At 37.3% G+C, this 25,365-nt stretch overlaps 1 protein-coding gene and 1 pseudogene across 2 annotated transcripts; one reads left to right on the top strand and one right to left on the bottom strand.

The window, feature by feature from the left end:
* Nucleotides 1-5,276: 5,276 nt before the first annotated feature.
* Nucleotides 5,277-18,007, top strand: LOC149000362 (type I inositol polyphosphate 5-phosphatase 2-like). 2 transcript variants are annotated; one of them, XM_089139649.1, is made up of 12 exons: nucleotides 5,277-6,013; nucleotides 6,824-6,879; nucleotides 6,973-7,078; nucleotides 7,177-7,269; nucleotides 7,767-7,857; nucleotides 8,921-9,025; nucleotides 10,064-10,889; nucleotides 10,986-11,170; nucleotides 12,810-12,918; nucleotides 13,362-13,510; nucleotides 15,747-15,970; nucleotides 17,183-18,007. In XM_089139649.1, the coding sequence occupies exons 2-11, from the start codon at nucleotides 6,850-6,852 to the stop codon at nucleotides 15,949-15,951; spliced, it is 1,899 nt and encodes a 632-aa protein (XP_088995775.1). In that variant the 5' UTR covers nucleotides 5,277-6,013; nucleotides 6,824-6,849; the 3' UTR covers nucleotides 15,952-15,970; nucleotides 17,183-18,007. The 2 variants fall into 2 exon arrangements, with proteins under 2 accessions (XP_088995775.1, XP_088995774.1); XM_089139648.1 differs by lacking the exon at nucleotides 5,277-6,013 and adding an exon at nucleotides 6,026-6,634.
* Nucleotides 18,008-22,537: 4,530 nt separating this feature from the next.
* On the bottom strand, nucleotides 22,538-23,193 carry LOC149000361 (SKP1-like protein 11 pseudogene; annotated as a pseudogene).
* Between the last annotated feature and the right edge of the window lie 2,172 nt (nucleotides 23,194-25,365).

Genomic DNA, 25,365 nt, shown 5'->3' with positions numbered 1-25,365 from the left:
ACAAAAAGACGTATTTATCTTTGTTGGGTCTTCTTATAAGTAAAAACAAAAATAAAGAAATACTTAAAAAGAAAAAAATCATCTGTTATGCACATCTCTCTGTTGCGCGTAGCGGTGCATTTTTGTACCAAATAAAAAGTTGAGATTAAAAGCTTAATTTTAAAAATTTTAAAATCCTCAAAAATCAACTCCGAGGGGTGGTTCAATTGGCAAAAGACCAACGCTTCCACATAGGAGGTCAGAATTCGAATCCTCTCGGGGCCACGGGCGAAGCCCCGCCTATATTAATTATATAAAAACTCCCCTAAGGATGTAGTCGTGGTGCGCGCTAAGCTGGTCCGGATGAACCTTAGATCCAAAAAAAAAAAATCCTCTAAATGCAATATTTTACATATAGTCTGAAGTATATATGTAATATGCTATATTTGATAACATATATATCTTCTAGAGAGGGTTGGTGTGTGTTTGTTTGGTGGAAAACTTCAAATATTTTCTTTCCTTTTAACCATAAGAGTGTAGTTCTATTAAGTTGATTGAACTGGTTCATGAATCCACCCACAAGCAAACAAAGCCCACCCATTCTTTGTTTTCATTTCAGCTCCCTTTAATGGTACAGACATGGATTTATTAGGGATGTTTTCCTTTGTTTTCTAAGGAAAACATGTTCCCACAAAAGCCAATTAAAGTTTCATGTCTGAGGGGACTTGAGTGATGAACCTCTGACTTGTCAAGCTGAGTTTACTTCAACCTAATTATCTATTCAAAATTGTTTTGGGTGTTTTTCGAAGTAGAAATATTTGATGGATTACCAAACAGGTCCTACATTGATGGAATTTACTTCACAAGAATCGAATATATGCTTTTGATACCGACATGAGATAAATTTTCTCAATATCATTCCGATACTGTACAATAAGAACATTAAGAGTCATTGGACCGATATTTCATTCCTTGATGCTTAGGCACAAAAACGATACGACAAATTTGCATTATTTATTTCATAAGAACACAAAAAACATAGATACATGAAAATCTTTTCTACTTTTTGAGATTCCATTATTCTACTTTCCAAGGGAGAGTAGTTTTTGGTGGACATCAAATTCTTTCATTTTCTTAGACCCAGAATCAGTTAGGAATGGAATAAGCTTCCTTGTTCTTCTGTGTTCTCCTTTTCATTCTAGTTACTGTTCCATGCCCTGTGGTCCAGTAGAAACCCAAAGAGAGAAACACAGTAAAGCAAGTGATAAGCATAATTAGGTCTTTATGATTTTTCTTCTCCTGCTGGGCTTTTTTGAGTAAAAGTTGGGTTCTGTAATGTAGACATTTCATTGTAGTAGGCATTCTGATTAGACATCATCAAGTAAATCACCCAACAAAGAATCTGTTCTTGACTGTTGGGTATTCAATTCAGTGAAAGAAAAGTTAGGAGAAGGAATCCAATGAGATATCTATCAAACTGTCTTCTTTTCTTGTAATAATAGAGATTTGACATTGATACCAAAGGGTGTTCTTCTTCTTCTAATCTGAGCTAGATTGGGTGGTTAAGGCAAGTTAACATAATTATACCGTTACCTTAAAAAAGAGACCCCGGTACGCGCTTTTGTGCACAAATGCAATCTAAAAGAGTCAACACCTTGAACTCCTTGTGGGTTACACACAAACCGGCTAGGGTTCAAACTAAGTCGGTGATGATTTGCTAGATAAAAATACCTTAGTTTGAACCCTAGGAGGTGAGTTTAGTTGACAAAGATTAATTTCTCATGAGTAAAATGTTCAGAGTTCCAAGCTCCTCAGAGCAGAAGTCGTTTCCCTACATACATGTACGCCCTCTCTTGAGAATTAGTCAAGGTGTACGTGAAATATGAGAAATTAAATATTATTGATTATAGATCTTGCATAACTCAACACACAACTTGCTTTTTTTTTGGGTTTATATATTCTTTTAATATAACTATGATTATGATAGTAGAAGATCTAGGTGAATTTTTTATTTTTTTGGGGGTCAATACTACCTAAACAATTCATACAAAATGAGAAATTCCATAGAAAGATATGAACAATCTATTGAGACTCTTTTTGCAAAAAAATCTATTCAGATGTATGTCAACCTAACCAATTCCATAGGACTCACTGTGAAAAGGCTACTCTAGAAAAGAATTTACCAAAGTTAAAATATTAAAAATGAGCATAATTAGCTCCACACTAACATCTTATAATGCTAATATTTCATATGTATCTAGATTAACCAAAATACTTTTTGATATTATATTCCTATAGATCTCTTCACCAATCACAAAAAGTAGTTCCATCATTATTTTTGTTAGTGAAGAATGTTGGGAACACTTTTTCTATAGTTTATATATGGGTATATATTCAGTTATCAAAATGGGTTCTCTATTTATCGTGGGTGGAATAAAAGAGACACGGTGCTCTACCTACCAGGGTAGAAGATGTGTTTTTTTTCTTATAAGAGTTTGGGTCACCTTCCTAGAGAATAATGTGTTCTCCTGATGTTTTTTCACCACAAATTATCGATGGGGCCATGGAGCTCACGCTCACCTGTAAATACTGGGGAAAAAAAATTGGAAGTTAAAATCTCAGTGAATCTTACATTTGCTGAATCCCTTCACACTTCTTCACTGTATGTTCAAGAGGAAAGTACATCTCTAGTTTATGTTGCAAATGCTCAAAAGTAGGTTTTTTTTAATAAATATTTGGTGAAAAAGTATGAGGGGGAACACAGTCCTATAGCCGCATCTAAACTTAAATAAAAAGATTAAATTCTTTTTTGGTCAAAAGAAAAAGGGAAGAAAAGGGAATTCTATTCCATGCTTTAGTTTAGAGTGTGGGTTGTTTATTGTGAAGGTCTTTGGTGATTTGTTTCTTCTAGTTTTGATCATAAGGAAATAAAATGTGGGAGAAGATTCCTTGTGTCCTCTCTCTCCAGGCTGGTGGCATGGAATCCAGATCATATTCTTGTCGAGGGAGCACAAAGTGCTCCCCGATGGCTTCCTGACCACAAAAATCAGTGGGTTCCACTGGTGGAAAAAAAAAGTTTTTGTTTTTATTTTTATTTTCCCCAAAAATTGTTTTTCACCGTGGGCCGCCCTAATCTTTGTGGTCAGGAAGCGTCGGGGAGCACAAAGTGCTCCCTGTCAGGGTCGCTGATCCGGACTCGGTGGCATGTATAGCTTGAATAATTGGTTTGGAACACAAGGGTAGGATATGGTTGTGGCATGTTTCACACAATGGGATTGGAGTTGATAGAATTAGCTAAGTCGGTTCCTAATAATGCTGATTATCAAATCATGTTAGGCTTTTGGTGGGTGAAAGCGGAGGTGGATTGCCAACCCTTAGCCAACTTCGTCAATGGTATAGCGGAGGTTCCTATATCCATTCACAATGTGGTTAAGGACATCAATTTCTTGGCCTCTAAATTCTTAGATTGTGTGTTTGTTTTTTTCCAATGGAGACTAACAACTGTGCTGACTGATTCGTCCATACTATTGGTAAAGTTTGTAAGACCACGACTGATTCTGATAAGGTAATGAATGGAAAAAACCCCCTGGCTAGGATGGCTGTCTTTGTGCCGAGCAGAGTTCACTGGCCAAGGTCCACTTCTTGGTTATCCAAGCTTTGTAACTCGAATGTTTGTGCTTCTTTGGTTGAATGAATTCGAATTACCAAAAAAAAAAAAAGATTATCAAATCATTGTTTTCAATCTTTGAAGGATATATTTGGGTCATTATTATCATTTTTTTTTTTTGGGTTTTCTTTTATCTGATCATTAACAAAGGCACCATTTGTTTGTTAAATATGAAATGGGGTGAGAAAAAGTTTGAAAAATTAATTTTTTTTTTATAGAATTCTAAAGTGTGATTTGTTTGGTTCATTGAGATGGGAAAGTTGGCAGACAAGTTTCCTTAATTTAAGAAAGTTTGTATGCTAACGTAACATGTTAACTTTCCCGTCCTTTTTTCAAAATCCTATTAAATATGTAAAAGTTTGTGAACAAATATGGAAAACAACAAAAGTAGAACCCACATTTGAAATATTTTTATAAAATTCTTTTATTTTCTTTCCTGTTCTCCTACCTCATTACATATGAGTTCCACATGTTTTTTTTTTTCTTCATCCCACTTTTGCAAATAACTGTTGCCGAAGGAAAACTGTTGGTGGGAAGAGATGGAGTTTTTTTAGTTTCATGCATCCATTCAAAATAAAATTTATTTACTTCCTTTATTTAAAGGATGGATCATTTGCAATTCTAAAAAAATATAAATCCTAAAATGCAACATGAAACCTACACCCAAATATAGACGAGTTTGGATCCTTTAGAGTAGATGACTATATTTTTATCACATTCTTTTATTATATATTTAGGAGGGGGTTTACTTCTAAGCACTGATAAGGTGGATTAGAAGTTGGCCTCCCTTCTAAACATGTGGGAGAATGGTGTGTGAGACTCATGTTCGAACACTGGGTCCAATTTTTGAATCATTTTGTAAACATTTAATCATGAGTCTTACACAAATATACAATATGTGTAGTGAAAAAAACTTTTTGGAAGTACTTTGACGGGACATCATCCATAGCAACAATCTCCATAGAGAAATCGACCTCACTAATTTTTATGACATGACATCAATCCAAATCACCAAAAAATAAAATCCAATGGAAAGTGAACTATGTTTATAGATTTCCTCTTTTTGTTAAAATCATTAATTTATATTCCTTAAAAATTTGCGATTGTGCTTAATGGATGGTGGCAGCTTCTTAGGTAGCATGACCAAAAAGGTCTCGGGTTTCAAACCTCCTTCTCTGCACTCCTCATGTCCTCCCTTCCTTCACATCGAGTTTGGATCACCTCATTCTCGATGCTTTTTCACCACACAAATTATGTAGGGCTTATGTTTGAATATAATAAAATAATTGAGAGGTGAGCTAATAGCAAATCCTACATGAGCCTCACAAAAAATGTGTCATAAAAGAAAGTCCCATCTGACATTTTAGATCCTCTGCACCGAGGTGCACCATGCACCTACATTAGAGTGGCCTATGTTAAGTGGGCTCCGAGAAGAAAAACTTGGGTGCACCGTGCACTCGGGTGGAAGAAATCCAAATCCTCGCCATCCTCTCAAAAATACCTTATTTATTTATTTATTTATTTATTATTTTAATTTTAATTTTAATTTTTTTAAATGGAGATATACGTTCTACGCTTTAAACCCTAACCAAATCCCACCAAGCTGGAATCTTTCCTACCGGTTGCATTTTAATAGCTGGATCGAAATGATTGGTTCCTGCTTTTCAACCTTTCCAATTCAGATAAGTCTCACTCCGACTCGACACTGCGTGGCTTCTCTGTCGTCGTGAAATCTGAAAAAGCAATCGTATTGAACAATCGAACAAAAGCATCTTTCCCCTTAGAATGAATTGAGGTCCCCTATTTGATTGATAACGAACAGAGAAAAAGATGAATGCGAAAGAATCTACAGAAATCTTACCTTACCGATTTCCCTTTCAGTTTCATTTTCCTCGTTCCATGGCTGTCATGGAAGACTTCTTAAATCGATCTCGCTTTCATGGGATTCAGAGTTCGAATATGAATCCATCACTTCCTCATACAGTGCGGTGTGGGTCCACTTTGATTTTACATTGCTCTCGTGTGTGCTTCGCTATTGAACAACTTCTTGTGTCGTTTTTCTTTGATTACCTTAATCCTGTATTCCTTCCTATCTTATCCACTGTTGTCCTCTTTGTGTTCTATATAATGCCATAGAGGATCACAGCTTTACTACCTTCTCAGCCGTCTACTCTGAACCAGCTGTGTTGCATTTATTCATGTTTTACATAAGAACCCACCACCCATTTGACCTGAATTTGTTGAATTTTTTTATTCAAGAAGTGATTATTCAATGAAATCTTCTGTTTTTCTGGGTCTACTGTTGGTGGGTCATGACAATCTAAAGAAAATATGAACAAGGAAGTTTCATAATTTCTTCTAATAAAAGTAAGTCTCAAGACTAAACTGGTTGTCTGTCATAATCAATCTTTTGTTTGCCCTTATTTTATATGATTTGAATGCTTCTTAGCGTGTGCATGTGTTCATTTGGTAGAGCATGACCCGCTTTTAAGTCGGTTGCCTAAACATAATTTAGGCGTAATTGGGACCCAATCTGTTAATTTATAGCGACCCAGTTCAGTTTTGTTGCTACAGAGACGAGTTTACCTTCTGGGAATTCAGAATTGTTTTTTCGTTTGTTTTTTTTTTATTGTCTTCTGTGCTTGAATTGTGCTGCTGCTTCATTCTTTATTTTTTTTTTGTTATAAATGGGTTATCTCTCTTCAGTGGACTGCATTATCTTAGCTGGTTAATTTTTGATTTCTTAGTGGCCTTTTAGTGTGTTTTTTTCCTCACCCACTCTGCTTAGCTGAGGTAGTAGCTGTACCATTTGTGTTCTGTAGTGAAAAAGACTGCTGGACTTTTTGCAACGACCATTTTTCTCTTTTCTTAATTTTTCAACATCGTGTGGTTCAATATTCCAAGCTTTGAAGAATGACGCGTGGAATGAACCAATGAGATCATTCTGCAACTTGAGGTTATGGATGTCTGCTCAAGTCGGCCACACTGGTTCTGTCTTTTATATTTGGTTGTTACTATGAATCTTTTGTATGGTGGCATAAGATAATCCCAGTGGACGGAAAGCTTATTAATTATCCTATTTGACTTACAAGAACAGTATAAAATTACAACTCTGCGTTTTGTGTTTTAGCTAAGAGCTGTGTCTTCTTGCTCTTTCTTGTGGATTCATTATTTCAGAAATTTGCAAGTTTGGTGGAGGAAGAATGAGAGAAAGAAAACCAAAGCGTTCAGAGGTACCTACCGTGTGTTTTGATACTTAGGTGTACTGGTTTTCAATTGCCTTCTCAAATTTATGGTGGCTAACTCTTAACTGGGAATGCATGCAGGCCTTCTGGCCTTCCATTGTTGCGAAGAAATGGTTAAATATCAAACCAAAGGTTCATGAATTCAGTGAAGATGAGGTTGATCCCGAGACGGAAAGTGAAGATGATGGTAGGCTTTTAATAATTGTGACAACTATATGTGAAATTGGGTATTCATCATGGTTAACATTGCTGTCTTATTTTTTTTTCTTTCTGATTTCCCTTCAGGATTCTCTCCTAAACATGAACAAGAACGCATGGCTGGGCATCAGTTTTTCAGAATGTCAGGGAATCAATTTGTCCGACCAAGTCAAGCTTCAGGCAATGATTACTTTATATTTCTATAATTTGTTCTCCATGTGATCTGGACTCAGCTGTTTCTACCGAAAAAAAGAAAAACTCTGCTATTTTCTTTTTAAATTGAAGCTTTGTCTTTATAATCTTTCCTTTACAGTAGTCTACACTATGCTGTACCTAAAAGCAACTTTTGTTTTTTTGTTTGTGAGGTCTCTGACTAACAGACATCGCCTGACAATCTTTTGGGTTTATCTCCCCGTGTTTTTTTGTCTGTGATTATTCAATTGTAACTCCTATATTGGAGATATATTATTTGTTCTACTTCTGCTGCTTTGCCAGAAGAAGAGTAGAAGTAGCATTTTCAGAATTTAGGCAACGTATCTTTAGTCAGCTAGTCTAGTTTATGGATCTTCAAACTTTAAAAATTTTCCTTTGTTTGGCTTATTACATGGGACAACTGCCAATTCTTTCTATCTCCTCTGTTTTTGTAATTTATTGTATGTTAATTTTAACTTTTATAGGAACTCCTTCCAAGAGTTATCTGCTGAGTCATAGGAGAAGAAGAAATTCAGAAACTCTGCGCGTTCAATACATAAATACAAAGGATGTCAGGTTTGGCTGTTGGTTGGCTACTCTTCTTTTCATGCAGCCTGGAAAAGTCCCTGTTAATTCTTTTTTGGTTTTTCTTGGTTCCCTTCTCAAATTAAAAAAAGAAGAAGAAGAAAAATTGCACTATTTTCCTTTTTGGAGGAAGGGAAGAAGGTTTTATTAAGAAGACAACCAGGAGATAAACTCTCCAGTTAGGTACAGCACTAGAACAACTAACTGGTGAAGAACCCCACCATGTTTAGAAACTCTCATATTCATGGCTCCCTTGGCTAGCAAGTGAGCTTCCCCATTGCTGGATCGAGGGATGTGCAAGAAAGAAACCTCAATTAACCTGTGAAGTAAGCAAAAGATGTCCTCAACAAACTAGAGGTTGGATGTGGAAGTGTATGCCTTAGTCCCAATGCAACTGTACTGTTGGGGTCTTGGGCCAATATAAAAAGCCAGAATTAGGATCTCGATTGTTCCAGACAGTCCTAGCTGATCCTTATCTGGATCAGAATCGGCTTTAACCCTAGTAACAAGGATCAGCCAATCCGGATCAATCAAAAGTGGGGCTCGGCCTCAGCCAATCTGGATTTGGATCAGCTGACCCAGACAATCAGGGGTCTCAAATTTATATTTTATTTAAAATAAAAATGGTTGGGGTCCTACAGGAAATTGAACCCCCTCCCCTCCACCAAAACACACACATGTGCAAAATGGCATAGTTCTAAATAGTTGGTTGATAACTTGATATGATGGGCAGGTTCAACTGGGTCTAATGGGAGATGGGACTTTAAAGACTGGGTGGAGCAAAATAATGTCTAACTGGCATAGCTTTCTTGCACACCATTTGAAGTGGCTGTTTTCCTTCTTATTTTTAAATTTTTTTGTGCATAAATTGTTTTTGATAGTTTTTGGAAGCATGTGTGACTTGTACCAGTTTTAGATGGGCAAAGCTAGAAACTAGGCAGTGCATTTTTTGGTGCTTTTATTTATTATTATTATTATTTTTTGGGTGGCTAGTTTTGCTTTTAAAACAATGGATATTGTTCCTGATTCTCTTGTAACCTTTGTGGTTATTTAGGGTGACAATAGGCTCATGGAATGTTGCTGGAAGACTCCCATATGAGGAACCTGATATTGAAGAATGGCTTTGTATGGAAGAACCTGCAGACTTGTACGTCCTTGGGTGAGTATTTCCTCAGACTGATGAATCCCTTTGCATTTCTAGGGTTTCATGAATGCCTGCTGAACATAGGACAAAGTCCATTGAGAAATGAAAAAAAGGACTGTTTACATTTATCTGAAACATATAACATTGCTTTTAATCTAAAATCCTCCCATAAATCCTAAGATATGTTTAATTATTATCTGAAAGCCAAAATGTATTCCGGTATTGCTGCAGCTCAGGATCCCGTCTGAACCATAACCAAAGATGCATTCTCATTGGTCATCTAATTATCTCCCTGTATGATCTTGTCAAAGTTTTCCAACCTCATCAAGTGAATGAGCTGCTATCCACTCTGCTTGTTCTCTCTGTATTATCCTTTTTAAAGTTTTCCAACCACATCTGGTGAACAGGCAGCTCTCTGTCTGCCTGTGGCCTACCATCTAGTAGGCCTGTATGGTGATTTGATGTAATGGTAGCTGTTGTATTCAGATCAACCTCTTTGATGAGATCTTAATTTCAACACTATGAGCATCCTTCTTGACAACATTTGAGCAAGCCACCATGATGATGGTTTGAGACTCGAATCTCAACTGACTATAATTTTTTTTATATTTTGTCATGGAAGACATCGCATGGCTTGTTGCATCATTATTCTTTTACAACGATTGTTGTGTTTATGTTATTCATAGCACTGTTCAACTTATAATAATCCTCAGTATCCTTTTTTCTTGCTACGTGCAATTATAATATCTGACTCTTTGTAGCGACTGTGAATTGCCTCTGCATCTTGTACTTATTTTGAATGCTGAGGCTGTATTTTTATTTTTCTCCCCAAATCATTGGTTTGAAGCCCATCAGCACATCATTGTTCTGTTTGTACTCATATACATTCCTCCTTTTTTTTTTATTCCATCAAATGCCAAGTTTTGTTGTCTGTTTGAGCACTAATAACTATTTTCTATAAACTCCATGTGCGCACTTGTTTTTACGTTTTGGCTGATGAAAATATCAATACATTTATTGGGGTTGACATTGCTTATCTATCCTCCTCTACAGTTTCCAAGAGGTGGTCCCTTTAAATGCTGGGAATGTTTTGGGGGCAGAGGATAACAGTCCAATTCCAAAATGGGAATCAATCATTCGGAGGACCCTGAATAAGTCTCCACAACCTGAAACAAGACATAAATGTTACAGTTGCCCATCCTCGCCAAAATTGAGGGCGTCTGCTACTGATGATTTACTTGCAGGTGAGATAGCTACTCCTGAAGTAAAGGTGATTAGCAAGGATTCTGCAGCTCTCAATAATGTCAGTGACTTTGGAATACAAGATGTTAAAGAAATGGCTAGTAACCCAAATAAGGTTCAGATAAAGAAAACTTATGAAATTGACATTAATGGTTTACTAGATTGGCCTGAACGGCCATTAGATGGGAAGCCCCTAGTTATCTCGTCCAACAAAGGGTTGCGGAGAGTCTTTAGCAGTTCGGCAAGAATTGGTTCTGATTGGATGGAGAAGCCTCTAGTTTACACTAATCAAAATTCAGAATTGAATGGTGCAATGAGACGAGTATACAGTAGTTCGGGAAACCTAGGTTTGATGTGGACAGAGCAGCAAGATCAGTCTGAAGTGCTTTCTTTTTCTAATGACTCTGAAAGTTCATCTGAAGATGATGAATATCATTTAGAAGCAGAAAAGGAGCATTGTGAAGTTGAAAGCAAAGCAGTGACTGTGAAGACCCGTTCTAAATATGTGCGCATTGTCAGCAAGCAGATGGTGGGAATTTATGTATCAGTTTGGGTTCATAGGAGGTTGAGGAGGCACATAAATAACTTGAAGGTTTCACCGGTGGGAGTCGGTCTCATGGGCTACATGGGAAACAAGGTTTCTGATAACTTCGATTGTACATGCTGAAGTCAATTATTACCCTGTTGTACTGAATATTTAATATTAATGTTACTTGGTGTATCTTGGATGCAGGGATCTGTTTCAGTTAGTATGTCTCTTTTCCAAACACGGCTGTGTTTTGTTTGTTCACATTTAACATCTGGTCATAAGGTGGGGGATCAACAAAGACGTAATGCTGATGTGAATGAAATCTTACGACGCACCAAATTCTCTTCAATCATTGATGCAGATCAACCACAGAATATTCCATCTCATGAGTGAGCATTTTGTTACCACTTTTTTTCAATTTCACATTGCCAGTACCTGATTATTATAGGAAACCGGTTTTTTCTGTTTAAAATTTTCATCAGCAGGAAAGTCTTAGTATTTTATGGAGTGTCTGTATATCAAAGATACCTGCATTTATTTGAGTCAGAATTAAACCATGGATTTCCAACTCTCAGTTCTTGTCCTATGCTGACTCCATGCCAAGTATAGGGGTCAATTCGTGCCTTTGAATCCAAATATTAATGACAGATTACTTAATTACTATACTCCACTCCCTTTCTTCCTCTCAAGTAGTTTGAATTGGCTAAGTCTTCTGTGCTTTACTAAAAGCAGAAAAAAAGCTGGAAATCAAGTAGATCCATATTTTCTATCTCAATCTTCAGGGAAGACTTCAAACATAGGAGTCAAGGTTTTCTGTTAAGCTCAAGTTATAAAACGCGAAAATGAGCCAGAGGAAGAGATGACTTCTAATTTTTCTGCTGTCCTTGGCCCTCTGGTTTTTTTGCTTTTTGTTGAACCCAATTTTTTATTTTATTTTATTCAAATACTCTGAGTATTTTATAGAAAATGAATCATTCTTTCTCTTACATCTAGCATGAATTCAGTCATCAATTACCAAAAATTCAACCCCATCTTCATATGTGAATAATCTGAAAGTTCGAAGGCCTGTTGATTGTTTAGGATTGGCAACACTTGAACTTTGTGGTATTAATTACATAAATAAATAAAAAAAGGCTGTACCGACTGCATAGATCTCCCAACACTGCATGGTCTAGGAGGGTCACAATGTATGCAGCCTCACCCCTGCTTTGCAAAGAATCTGTTTGCTGACTTGAACCCACCCCTTGGTTACAATGTGAGCAAACCTACCATTTCTCCAAGGTCTGACCTCAGTTGAAATAGATAAATATGGATCCTAGCATAGAGTTTGTAATGACTTGCAAATCATGTCATCCAGTTAAACGTTCTACATCTTCTTCCACGGGAAGAGAAGGAAATTAATAATGAGTTTGATGTTACTAAAATGGTTATTTAGATGATTAGAAATTTCTGCTTGCTACATTGGTAGATTACTAATTGTTTATGTTTTTGTTACACATTGTGCTTTTAGAATTTGTCCTAACTGGTCTATGATGTGAAAGATAATATTTCTCAATAATTATTAAAGCATTTTCAGAAGATACTTTATAAAACTTTAGCCTGGGTAGAGGAGGAGGGTTGGTGCATTGGTTTGACAGCTCACACCCAAAAAAAAAAAAAAAAAAGGGGGGGGGGCCCAGCCAAACCCTTTCTTTCTTAGACAAGGATTTTACTTTCTGGAGCAGTAAATGTAATAGTAATTTAATTTTAATAAGATGGAACCTTTTTAATAGTGTGAGGTATTTCATTCTTGCTTGGCTGCAAAAAGTTTTCATTCTTTTTATTCAAACATTTTCAGATAAATGTTGTTTGTTCTTGAAGAGAAAAAAAAAGGCAGATTGCACCTCCAAAGTTATCTTAGCCAGAGAGCAAGCATATATGTACATTGTATAACTATTAAAGTTGAGAAATTTCACTAGCATGGCTGGTGAAATACTTACAGTTGATTTATCACCACCTGGTTTGACTGTGTTTCTGAATGGTGAACAGCCAGATTTTCTGGTTTGGGGATTTGAATTATCGGCTTAATATGTTGGATGCTGAGGTGAGAAAGCTTGTGGCTATGAAACAATGGGATGAACTTATCAATAGTGATCAGGTAAAGACTCTTGGTATTTTAGATTTCTCTGTGATGTCATAGGCTCATAGCAAAGTTTAAACCTATTTTGGGCCAGTTCAGCCGGGCCAAATTCCTGAGAGCAGTGTACTTATACTTGGCATTTGCCAGGCTGAAATGGCTTGATATCATCAACCCTTTTATTTTTCTTTCCTACTCATTGGGAATCAATTTGGCTTGGTTGATTCTTTGTTATGTCGAATGCACCCTATAATCACTTGCTTGCAGAATACACAACACTCCACACTATTAGACAGTAAACCATGTAGAGATTGGATTAAATTAACAGTGCTCTGTAGCATGGAGGGATGTAGGATCCATACTGTAACTATTGTGTGGTTCTACCATCCTGTATCAGTCATTCCCATTTATATTCCTTATGGTAATTCAAAATTTTGATAGCAGACTTTTTCTGAATGTGTCAGCTGAGCAAAGAACTTCGCAGCGGTCGCGTCTTTGATGGATGGAAGGAGGGGATGATAAACTTCCCACCTACATACAAATACGAACTCAACTCAGATACATATGTTGGAGAAAGCCCAAAAGAAGGAGAGAAAAAGAGAACCCCAGCATGGTAGGGCTTTCTTTGTGGCAACAAGTATGACCATTTGAATGTTGTAGTAATTAGAAAATTTGGGGAAGTTAAAAATCAAAATTGAAGACAAGAAGTGTGTCTGTGTTCTATACAGAGCAGCTTGTCAAACCTACTAAAAGGTGTACCAAGAGGCATCTGCTATTGCAAGACCTGGGGAGGGTTATATTGTATGCAGACTTACCCCTGGTTTTTCCAGGAAGCTTTTTCCTGACTCGAAGCATTGGTCACCTGAAAACAATGGAGCAACCTTGCCATGCATCCATACCTGGCACACTTGTTATGCATGCATTGATCAATTTGTCCTAACTGCATGTCAAATTCTTCTTCAAGTTGTCCTAACTGCATGGTGTGCTTTTTTCAGTTGAATGGTGAAGAATATGTGATTGACAATTTGATATTGTTGTTGATATTTTTTTGGACATATGAAAGAGGACTTGTTGGATGACTAGTTGACTTTTGACACTGGATAATGTTTGATAATTGGGATAACCAATGACATATTACTTGGGAACCCAAGAGAATAAACCATAGTCGGAGATAACCCAGCAGAATATGAAACTTTCTGGGGGCCATGTAACCCATGTGGGACTAAACCTGGATTACTCATGGAATATGAAGTTGCATCCGGGGTCCCAAATAGCCCATGTGGTACTGAACTTCTATGACTTCTAGCATCTAGAAGGTCCTTCGAATGTGTAGCTCTGCCACAGATGTGGATATACAAATAGACTTGGCTCAATACCATGTAAATAATGTGGGATCCTACAAGATGCCATTTGAAGGTCCAACCAAAATTTTTAAGCTATTTGGTGGAGATAGCCCAATGGTATATGAATACACAAGGTCCCAGATAACCATCTGGGACTATGTTCTTTATAACTCCCATCATCTGAACATCTCAACAAATAATATTTTGTCTTATCTTTGCTTTGTTTGTGTTGCGGACTGCTGTTTTGTATGCTTTATTATAAACAAATTGGTATTTTATATAAGAATCTGTCAAAAGTAAATTGGAAAATTAATAACTTTTTCATCTCACATAAGTTAAAGCATTGTCTCTCGGTTGGATAATGACTTGGTGCATGGCATCTGCAACCCACATGAGTGGTTTTGTTATTTGATCACATATTTTGATGTATGATCAATTTTTAAAGTGAACCATGTGGAAGCTCATTCAATGACATAGTGGTATACAATGCAAATGAAACAAGTTTTTACAAAATATTGGTCAATTTTTGTTTTTTGGGTGCAAAAGAAAAAAAAAGGTGGGGGGGGGGGGGGGGATGGAGGTGAAAATAGATTGGTTCAATTGGCTTTTTAGTTGAATTAAAAGCCTTGTTCCCTAGATATATCAACTCAACTATACAAGTCATTTCCCATCTAAATGTGGTCAAACTACACAAACTATGTTTTGTGGCTTTTGCCATTCTGTTGTATCCAAGTTCATATTTTGTTGTTCATTCAAAGGCAATTTTGGCCTACTCCTTTTTTTATTTTTAAATGAATAGTCAGACATAGGTGCATGGTGACCAAAAAAAAAAAAAATTTCATGGGAGAACAGACTTTTTTATTCTTCAATTCAAAGTATGCAGGTGCTTGTACACCTATCTGATAACATTCCTTGACTTTTATTAGATCATGCCAAATATTAATGAAACTTAAGACAAGAGTTTTTGGAAGTCTTATATTTTGTCCATACAACAAATATCAATCTTCAGAGATCATGAAACAAGTGCTGGTACTAGTACTGCAGGAAAATAAACAAATTGTTCTAGAGATAGATATCTGTGCAGTGACAATATATATATGATTATAGGATTATGAATGTAGAGGTCCCATCTTTTATGTTTTTCTTGGGAGGAAATAGCAGTACTTGTACTTTGGACCTATACAAAAGTTTGATAGATCATACATGAACAATTTGGTTTTGAGCTTTAGAGCCCTTCTACTTTGGACCTATACAAGGTTGGTCTCAATCACTGTACTTTTTCTGTGGACTGCTATATTTGTTGTATTTTAACCCATAATGCTTTTGTTTCGGTATACATACTTGAATGAAATTTGTTCGTATTGGAAAAAGTTACTTCATAAATGAGGTAGACTAGGCCTTCATCTGTCTGATTTACTAGTATAGCATGATGGCAGAGTAAATTGCACCTAAAGTTTAAATTGATTCTCATGTACATTGCATTAACCTTTCTTTCATCTATTTCAGGTGTGATCGTATTCTGTGGCTGGGGAAGGGTATCAGACAACTTGTTTATAAGAGTGCTGATTTAAGGCTTTCAGATCATCGTCCTGTTAGCTCAGTCTTCTTGATTGATATTGAAGTCTTTGACCATCGGAAGCTCCAAAGGGCTTTGAATTTCAGCAATGCTGCCGTGCATCCTGAGGTGTTCATTGATGAATGGGACAAGTAAAAAGTTTGATAGACATCAGGTAGCCCCATGACCATGATCACATATTCACTTTAAAAAAAAGCTTTCTACCTAGTCAAGATATGTAGCACACTATAGTAGTTGTTAATAATTAGTAATGACAGGGGAAGTGTCCCATTGAGGACGTAGTTGTTTTGTTTTGTTTTGTCTTTTTTTTTTCTTCCTCTAAATAAGTTTGTGATGTACGTTGAGAGTAGTTTGCCGTGAGTTGGACCCCTACATTTATTCCTTCTGTGATCAGGTGTCGACTGTTAGCAGAATTCTTACTGACAAGCTGACAGCCAACTTATAAATAAACTGCGATCTACCACAATAGACTAAACTGAATCTTATGATTAAGCAGATACTGTCTTGGTTCTCTTCATCTTCCTCTATGGGTCCTGGTTTATTAGCTAGGTTTTGTTGCTGGTATCAGTGTAAAGAAGAAGAGCATTGAGGGCTATGAAACCCTGGCTGAGAAAAAATGATTTTTGCAATATTTTACCATCATAATTTGCTTCAGTCAAGTCTTGCCTTCCCTTGTAGCTTCCAGATTTCTGTTTTGAAGACAACTAACTACTGTATTTGAGACATTAGATATGTCACTTTCAGATTATTTTGAGAACCCTTTCATACTTGTAATCAAGCCAACCTAAATGTTTTAAGAGGGGAAGTCTCCCTGTAAAATTTCTGTGATCTGTACTATTTCTCGTGTTTTCTTGCTTACTGGCTGATCAGGGTGCACCTTGCCTTTTGACTGATGATAATAGTGAGTTGCTCTTGGTTGCATATCTTCTACCGTATTGCTGAAACTACATTGTTTGCCCTATTCATGCTGGAGGGTATCTCTATGAAAACTAACCTGGCTTGAAACAGAGTTGAACAGCAAAACACCTATTTAGTTGCGAAAAGGCTTGACTGAACTGAGTTCTGTGTGCTTAGTGTGTATGTGTAATCTAAACCAAAACATTTTGCTACAAAATTGGGTATGGACCTACCAATGAGTCCCACCTTGGTGATTCAGTTGAAAGTCAGCCAGATGAAGTTGCTTCAACTATCTTGACAGTTTGCCTGAGTTTTTGTCGTACATGACACTCGTTTGAATGAATTAGATTAATTGCTAGATCTCTCATGATGGAAACAAGTATCATCATTTGTTAAATACAGATTTTTGACATTAAAAATGCTCAGCCTTGGAATAATAAATAACAAATACTTCTTTTGTCACATACAGGAATGGGAGATGATTAAAAGTGCTGATGAAGTCTCTTGTGAGATGATCTCCCTATGTGATATGCTTATAACCATGCAAGGTAGCAGTTTCATATGTTGGAGCACTTCGAAGATGCTGCTCGTGGGATTCATGTAAATGGAAGGAGTTCATCTGTTGGTCAAGTGGTCTATTCTGTTTTGTTTATTGGTCAACTGAACTGGCTTGCATGGATTCATGAAATGCTTCAGCATAAATTGGAGAATTTTAAGATCTCCACAAATACATGTAATCATTTTTTAAAACTGTAAAAAGCTGGGGCAAAGATAGCTGGAATATGTTGAGGTTTGGTTACTTTGTTGAGAATTTTGAAAAATTAGTGCAGTCTATCAATTTTCAAAATGTAATTATGATCCCTTATTGCTTCTTACATCATAGTGATACTTGTTGGTAATTACAAGTGTGCATGCAATGTAAAAATTGAACCCATTCGTGCAAGAAATTTACTAGTATTTCTCTGTTGATTTGTTTGAAACCAAATTCTACCCTTTCACTTGAAGAGTCTGTAATGATATTTTCACATATTGTGAATTTTAGTGCATTAGTGGTGGATGTCTCACTGGCTATAATTGAGAGTTTTGCAGTGATTTGAATTGTAAATTTTGGTTAGGTCAAGGGTTAGTGGTAGGGGTTCAAGTTTGGCCTTGATGGTATGAACCTACCCTTGCCCCACCTTGAGTTTTGTGGGGTTTGTACTCAGAATTCTGGTTCGAAGGGTAGGTCAAGGCCAAATAATCTGGGCCAAACTCAAGGTGTTTGGTGTGCAATTTAAAAGTCAATTGATTATAATAACCTGGTTTACTGATTTATGCAACATATTATGATTATTATTATTATTATTATTGGAGTTCTTTTCCGTATATCTCACTTAAGTTGGGCCAAAATTTGTGTTGATTCCCTTGGGCCTGTGTGGTGGCGCAAAACGGAACAAACTATAGATTTCAAACAATGGGAATAAATTAGATTGGTTGTGGAGACGTACGCTTGTGTTTTTGGTGCTGGCTTTTGCGCTCCCAACTGATCCGTGTGGGTCCGATTTCTTCGTTTTACCCACGGCGTCCCGTTGATCCTGTTCTGCCCGGCCCTGGTGGCCTAAATTATGTCTACCTTAATAATTAGTTCTAATATGAAAATGATTTGAAATACCTTCCCAATGTTAAGTTACTTAACTAACTTGTGTTTCATCCCATGCCCACCCTAAGGGGGGGGGGGCGGTAAACCTCCACACCCCCTCCCCCACTGGCCAATGCCTCCCCCTTAGATCATCTTCAGTCTCGTCTCTCCATTTCCAATCCCTCCTATGCATCATAACTGAAGTACCCTCTCTAATGAGCACTTTGATTCACAGGAATGATTTGAACCACATAGCTCTGATGTTGCCTTGCCATTTTGATTCGGTTTTGGCCCTGAACACTTCTAGTTAATTGTTGGAATGTTGCATGCCAAAATTATGATAATTTCAGTCTTTTGAATCTAGTGCAATTAACTTTATTAAGTTGGTAGTACTTGTTCTTTTGCTGGTGAAGCATATAGAACAAAAGTAGGGAGGCACAGATATATACTATTGTGGGATTTCAAGCACAAATTAGGATTGAATAGTTGGTGGTTATGAATTTGGATCAAAATTATACAATCATTAATCATTGTAAATGCATGTTAGGGTATTTGAACAAAATAAATGCAGGGTTTAGGTTTGAAGAACTGACATTGTATTGCATATGAGACACCCAATTAGTTTTGATCAACCTTTGAAGGAAAATGTAGTAGGGGATGTCCTCTTACTTACTCTGTATGAGAGAGGTCTGTTGACTAGGTTCTTTATTGATTTCTGTAGAATTCTACAAAGAAATTAAGTAGTGGGATCTTATTAGGTGTTCTACCAAGGTTGCCTAATGATGGTTTGACTGAAATTCCTTAAATAATGGAATACGTTGTTAAGCTGATTTGGTGGTTAGGTCCGAGAAATATTAATGATTTCCATTGATCCAGCTTTTACGACGTCATTGGTGTTCCTTTTATGGTTATGTTGCTCCTGAATTTGCACGGGACCTGAGTTGGTTCAAAGACAACCTGAGCTGATCTTAAACCAGATGTAACCACATGAAATGAACCGTGAAAGTGGGCCACCTCTGTGGACAGGAAGCCACCTTAGACGATTTAGTCAATTTTGGATAACATAAAACCTCATAGTGAGGAGTTTAGCACTCGAAGAGCATTCAATGCTAAGAGTTATTGTAGGAGAATAAATGTTGTTTTACTCACCTCCCCTGCATTTTATTTTTCATCCATTACCTTTATACTTAGAATCCATGATGCCCTCATGGAGAAGATTCTCCTGATCCCTTAGATTGGCATATGCTCGTTGAAGAGTCCAGATGGAATGTGATGCTTGGCTTGCTGGAGAAGCCAAGGCCTGAATCTTCCTCCAGAAGCTTTTGGTGCAATACACCTAGCTTCAGATATTATCCGAAATATCCGCTAACATTATACTTTGATTTGACGTGCAATTAATGCGGATTGAAGTTTTGACAATTAACATTAGGTTCTCAAGACCAGGGAGCTGCACATTAAATGCTCTGACGCATCCAGTTCTTCCCCGAGAAGTAACATCTCTGGTGATATCACTTGAACTCTCACTCCGTAACGTTACATTGCCTACATGGCGCTTTATGTAAAGCTGACCTCCTCGAAATGCCACTTTCCGGAATGAACCCAATGGTTCATTATTGTCTCCTTGATTAGCCAATACCAAAATTATTCGTACCAAATGGTTCACTCTTGTTTGTTGGCCTTATCCAAATTAGGTGTAACAAGTTTTTTTTTTTACAGGTTGAATTCACTTTCATTCTCTATTGTGCATTTATGGCACACCATTATTGTCATTATTCGACACATTTGAGATGTTTATGTTGACAATAAATCATCTGCATACAATGGGTAGAGGTTTGAAATGGAATTTCAAAAGTACACAAAACTGAGAAACCAACAAATTATTGAGACAGAGACTAGCATGAACCCTTGGTATAAGTTGCTTCATTTGTTTGAACATATACTGGTTGAATGGATGTCCATTAGTTGAAACAGCCTTGGCCAATGTCGGTGGTCCACAGTTGTAGCCTGAGGTCAAGGTATGGAAACAAATTCTAAGGAAAAAAATGTTGGGGAAAGGTTGTGTAGGAAAATTGTCCTACTAAACTCTACTTGTGCGCAAGCCTTTGACACCATTGAATGGATGTCTTAGTTGAAAGACAATTGTTGAAATTTAAGTTACCTTATAAACATGCGAGTTTGCGTAGACTATTACACTGACAATCTTAGTAATTTTGGTTACTCAATTGCCACATGTAGAAGAGATTCCCCCTTGAGTATCATGGAAACAATTCTGAAGGGATTTTAAGTTCATTGTAAGAACTTGATTCATATTTAGGGATAATCTATATTATTGAAATCATAATTAGCTAGCTTACTTAATGGTAGCCCCTTGCTGGTTCTAGTCAAATGTTCGGAAAGAACCATGTAAGAAGCCATATCCATCTTGTATTGTATGTGGAGGAAGTGAAAGAGATAAGTGCTACCCGTGCCAAGGAAGAGGTCTCAATCTCTCTCAGTCTCTCTGCTAGTATGATGCTTGTCTTGATAAGCTACCATAAGTTTACAATTCATGATGGAGACTCTGTCATTTGCATTTGATTCTCAGGATTTATATGGTAGGCAAGATGAACTTTGCACATCTGGTGATGCTTCCAAAAGGGGAGTGGCCAAAATGGTAAGGCACCAGTTCCTGATTGGTGCCCAATGTAGTTTTGCTTATATGGTAATGTTACTTAGTCACCCTTTTCATCAAATGGCTTGATCACTCTGCAGGTGTAGGACTTGTGGTGGGAGTGGCCTTGGTTATTGCACTTGTTGTCTAGGAACTAGGAAACACAAGGATATCATACAATTTCATTTTATGAAGAAGGATAAAGATCTGTAAGAGTCAAAGCAAGATGTCAAGTAACAATAAAGGCTATGCAACAACATGCACTTCCATGCACTTCCATGCAGTCACAGGTAACCATGTTTTATAATTATCATATGAAGTTGAGTTATGCCTTGTATCATATGAAAATGTGAAGGGGTTAAGAACCCAACATTGGATAGGTCTTTGCCTAGAAATTTCCAGGCACAAAGACCAACTTTTATCAAATGCCTCCTTTTGCTCAAGTAATTGATTGTTGCAGCATAAGGATCAATATAGATCTTTCTTTTTTCCTGGATGGGGTTGGGGTGGAGGGGAACGGTGGGAGTGAAAATTAGGATCAACATAAATCACTTTTGCAATCAACTATCTATAATAACGACAGGCATAAACTGGCTCATTGTGAGAATTTCTTCGCTGGTTCCTTTTAAACAATGATGGATAAGCTTCTAGTGCAAATTCATGATTTCCCCATAACATGTTATTTTAGTGGATCAAGAGACATGAATTCTATCATCACCTCGCTTTCCCCCATTGATTTCCCTTAAAGAAATCCAAATCTCTAAAACATAGAAAACAAACCCTAAGATAACAAGAAAGATGAGGAAGGGAGAAGAAAGAAAAGCTTAGGAATCATTGCAATGTTGTATTTGCCATTATGAATCAGCTCTGGAGAGCTTGCCTTTTCATAGAAACTAAGTTGTTCACCTACACGTAAAAGTACAAAGAATGGGGCGAGTCACCATTGACTGATTGCTTAATCGGTAATAACCTGCATCTCTAACCTTGACTTTGTCTTTGGTAAATGTAATAGTCCCCACCCCCTGATATAGAGTACAAGTTCCCAAAAAAAGATGGGGTGAGTCGTGTGGAAGAATAGATAAAGATATCTGGAGGGGGTAACGAGAAACCTAAACCCTAATTCTCAAACACATAGCGAGCTGCCAAGGAGTGAAGACTTTGGATATGAAAACCTACCCTGTTCATTTCGTGTAATTGTAGCTAATAAGTTAGGATAAAAAAGCCATTTCACATGAATCTTAACCATTTTTGAGGGGCTGCCTCATGTTTAGTATGATTTTTGGAACTTAGATCCTCTCCTCCTAGGCGGGTTGTCCTGCCATCCTCCCCCTTTCACAGTTGGGTTGACACAAGCCTGCCCGTGTACCCCCGGGCAGGCCATGTGTGAGGTCGGGTGCATGGGAGGAAGGGCTGCCTAGTGGGAGAGGATCTGGACTTTTTGAGGAAGTGGGTGTAGAGAAATTCAATAGAAAACAAACAACAAGTGCAACTTCACTATGAATAAGAACCACCATAAAGCAGTAAACAAGAGAAACCTAATGAATTGAAGTCACATATTCAAAACGCAAAAACAAACTAACATCAATCACAGACTAGAGCAAACTAAATCTGCCACTACAATCATATCCCTTACCTACCAATGATACTAAAATTTACTTCCCAATTTGTATAGTTTCATGTATTTCATTCACTTGAAAGCCCATCCAGACTCTTTCTGGATCTGCTCTTCTTCTTCTGGAGTAAAATCATTCTCGATGTTGAAAGCTTCTCGAATCTCTTGTGGAGTTTTCCCCCTTATCATACTAGCCGTCTTCTCTACTGTCAGATCCAACAAGCCTTTAATGTTTAGATGATATGCTGCAAGCGTGAGATGATAAAGATCCTGTTGATCGATATCCATGTACTTTGCTTCCCACTCCTTCAAATCTTCAACTTTGGAATTCTGATCTGCATGATCGTCATCTCCGGCGATTTCTTTCCCTTTCTTATCACCATTGACTTGATCGCCATTGGCATGTTTCTTGCAATACTCGAGCACCTTTGGGAGAATATGAGAGCAGATGTTTGGTACTGGTATTACCATATCATCATCACCAGCGCATCCATCTTCTATGAAATTCTTAATGGTGTCGGATAGAAGGGCTGCCGATCGATTGATCTCAAAAGTTTCATTCTCAACGCTCTTCAGAAAAATTTTACCAGAAGATGACATTGTTAGTGCAGAAGATTGTGAATAGTGCTTGAAATTGGTGTCGAATTCCTTCTAAAACAACTCAAGCAAATAGGGTTTTTGACAGCGAACAACGCACTTCGAAAACAACTAAACGAAATAGAGAGGAGTGAAAAGTAAATAATGAATTTGCAAGTCATATATTTATAGTAAAAAGCTGAATGCCAAGAGTTCGAGTAATATTAGGACTAAGATATTTATTTTTCCCTTTCGGAAAAGGAAACAGTTGGGAAGAGTAAAATAGTCATATATTTGGTAAAGTTTCCATTTTGAGGGATTAGTTTTTGTGTAAAACCGTTTACATGTTTTTGTGCTGAGAGATTGTTCTTTGTTTGAAAATGAGTGTTTGATAAATTCATTCTGGAATGCTATTAGAACAAGTTGGTGTTTGATAAACATGTTACGAAGAATATGTTCTTGTGATAAGAATTTACCACTTGCTGAAATTATCACTGAAATCATGCTACAAGCACATGATATGGATTCAAAATCAAAATATCCATGAAACAAATAATAAAATCAGATTAATAAAAGAAAAAAGATCCATAATAAATAAATACATAATAATATATTTCCCCTTTTTAAGAGGAGAGGAAGGTATAGACTAGGGTATGGAGTATTAGAATTGCCTGTGGTTTTATCAAATAATTGCTCCATTTTAATTAATAAAAATCCCTAAACATTGTTACCATAAAACATGGAACACATTTTGAATTTTCACTTCTGTTAGTTTACTTCTTTACCTTCTATAACGGTCTAATTGCTAAGATATAGATCAACTGAGGGTCACTCTGATGATGGGCTAAGCTGAATCTAACATGGTTCAGCACACACTCTTTTCATGTCCTCTCTCTCTCTCTCTCTCTCTCTCTCACTCTCTCACACACACACACACAAAGCTTATTTCTGGTTGTTCTATAGGTCTTGGCTTGTGAGGCTAGGTTTTGTCTCAGTACCTTCCTTTTGAAGGCTGACCTTGGTGCAGTGGTAAGGTTTCTCCATTTTGACCAAGTGACCAAGAATTTGAGTGTGGAAATTGTCTTTCTTGAAAAGTAGGGATAAGGCTGCTTACAATATGGCCCCCCCAGGGCCCACAGTGGCAGGTGCTCCATGCAATCGGTATGCCCATTTTTTTCTCTCTCTATAAAGAGAGACTAACCTGATGGTGTTGACATATACTTAGTGAATTTTTTATTCGAGTTGGGGCTGGATCATATTGTAAACTATCAGTTGACCTTTTGTGTTGCATCACTAATGGTCCTAGTTACATTCACAAATGAGAGGGGTGGGGTATGGAGTACTGTCAAGGGCTTGATGAAGTAACATATGGAATTGTGATTTTGCATACTAAATAGCATAATTATGTTTTGATGACTGGTTTTCCAAGCTTTTGCATGACAGGGTTGCCTTCAACAATGCAGTAGGGAACAAATTCAGCATTGCAGTGTAAAATGTCATGATGGCCCATGCAGTGTTGGATCTCAACCTACAATCCATTGGGCATGACCTGTAGAATCTTCTGAACCCAGCCTAACCCAAGATGATGACAATAAACTGTTTATAGTCTTCTCTATGTAATTCCTTTCTTGGGATGAGTAATTGAATTCATTAACCAAATGAGAGAAAGGGAGAAGGAGAGAGTATGGACGATCTGGGGGCAAAAGCTCGGATGCCCCAGAAAAAGTGAGGCAAATAGATGCTCGATTAAGCATTGAGCAAAGACAAGCAATGAGACCAATAGACCAAGCAAGACTAGGTGAGCCTACTTCCTCTCTTTATTCTTGTTCTAGGAGACTTTAAATGGACTACAAATTGTCCATCCTCTTGGAAGCACCCCTTGGTGATGCAATTGCTTCTTCGACAAGCATCCAGATTGGAGGCATATGACAAGGAAAGGGTTTCAAGGTCGGGAAAATCCTCTGAGATATCTTTATCACACAAAGAAGAACATTTCACATTAGACTCGTCATAGACGGAGGAGAAGATAGGGGAAGATGGAGAGGGGCCAGCCAAACTCTTAGGGTAATTGGATATCCTCAGATTTGGAGGCTGTCGGGAAGGCTGGAGAAGAGGGAGAAGAGACTTGTTGAGAAGAGGGTGTGGGGTGGAGGGTTGTGGAAGGGGGAAGGAGAGGAAGGCTCAAGGATGAGTAAG

This window comes from Hakea prostrata, chromosome 11, assembly GCF_041222555.1.
Source record: "Hakea prostrata isolate BN-2017 chromosome 11, UWA_Hpros_2, whole genome shotgun sequence".
In the NCBI taxonomy this organism is placed as follows: domain Eukaryota; kingdom Viridiplantae; phylum Streptophyta; class Magnoliopsida; order Proteales; family Proteaceae; genus Hakea; species Hakea prostrata.
Note: the sequence above shows the minus strand (reverse complement) of the source record. Positions and strands in the feature narration are given on the sequence as shown.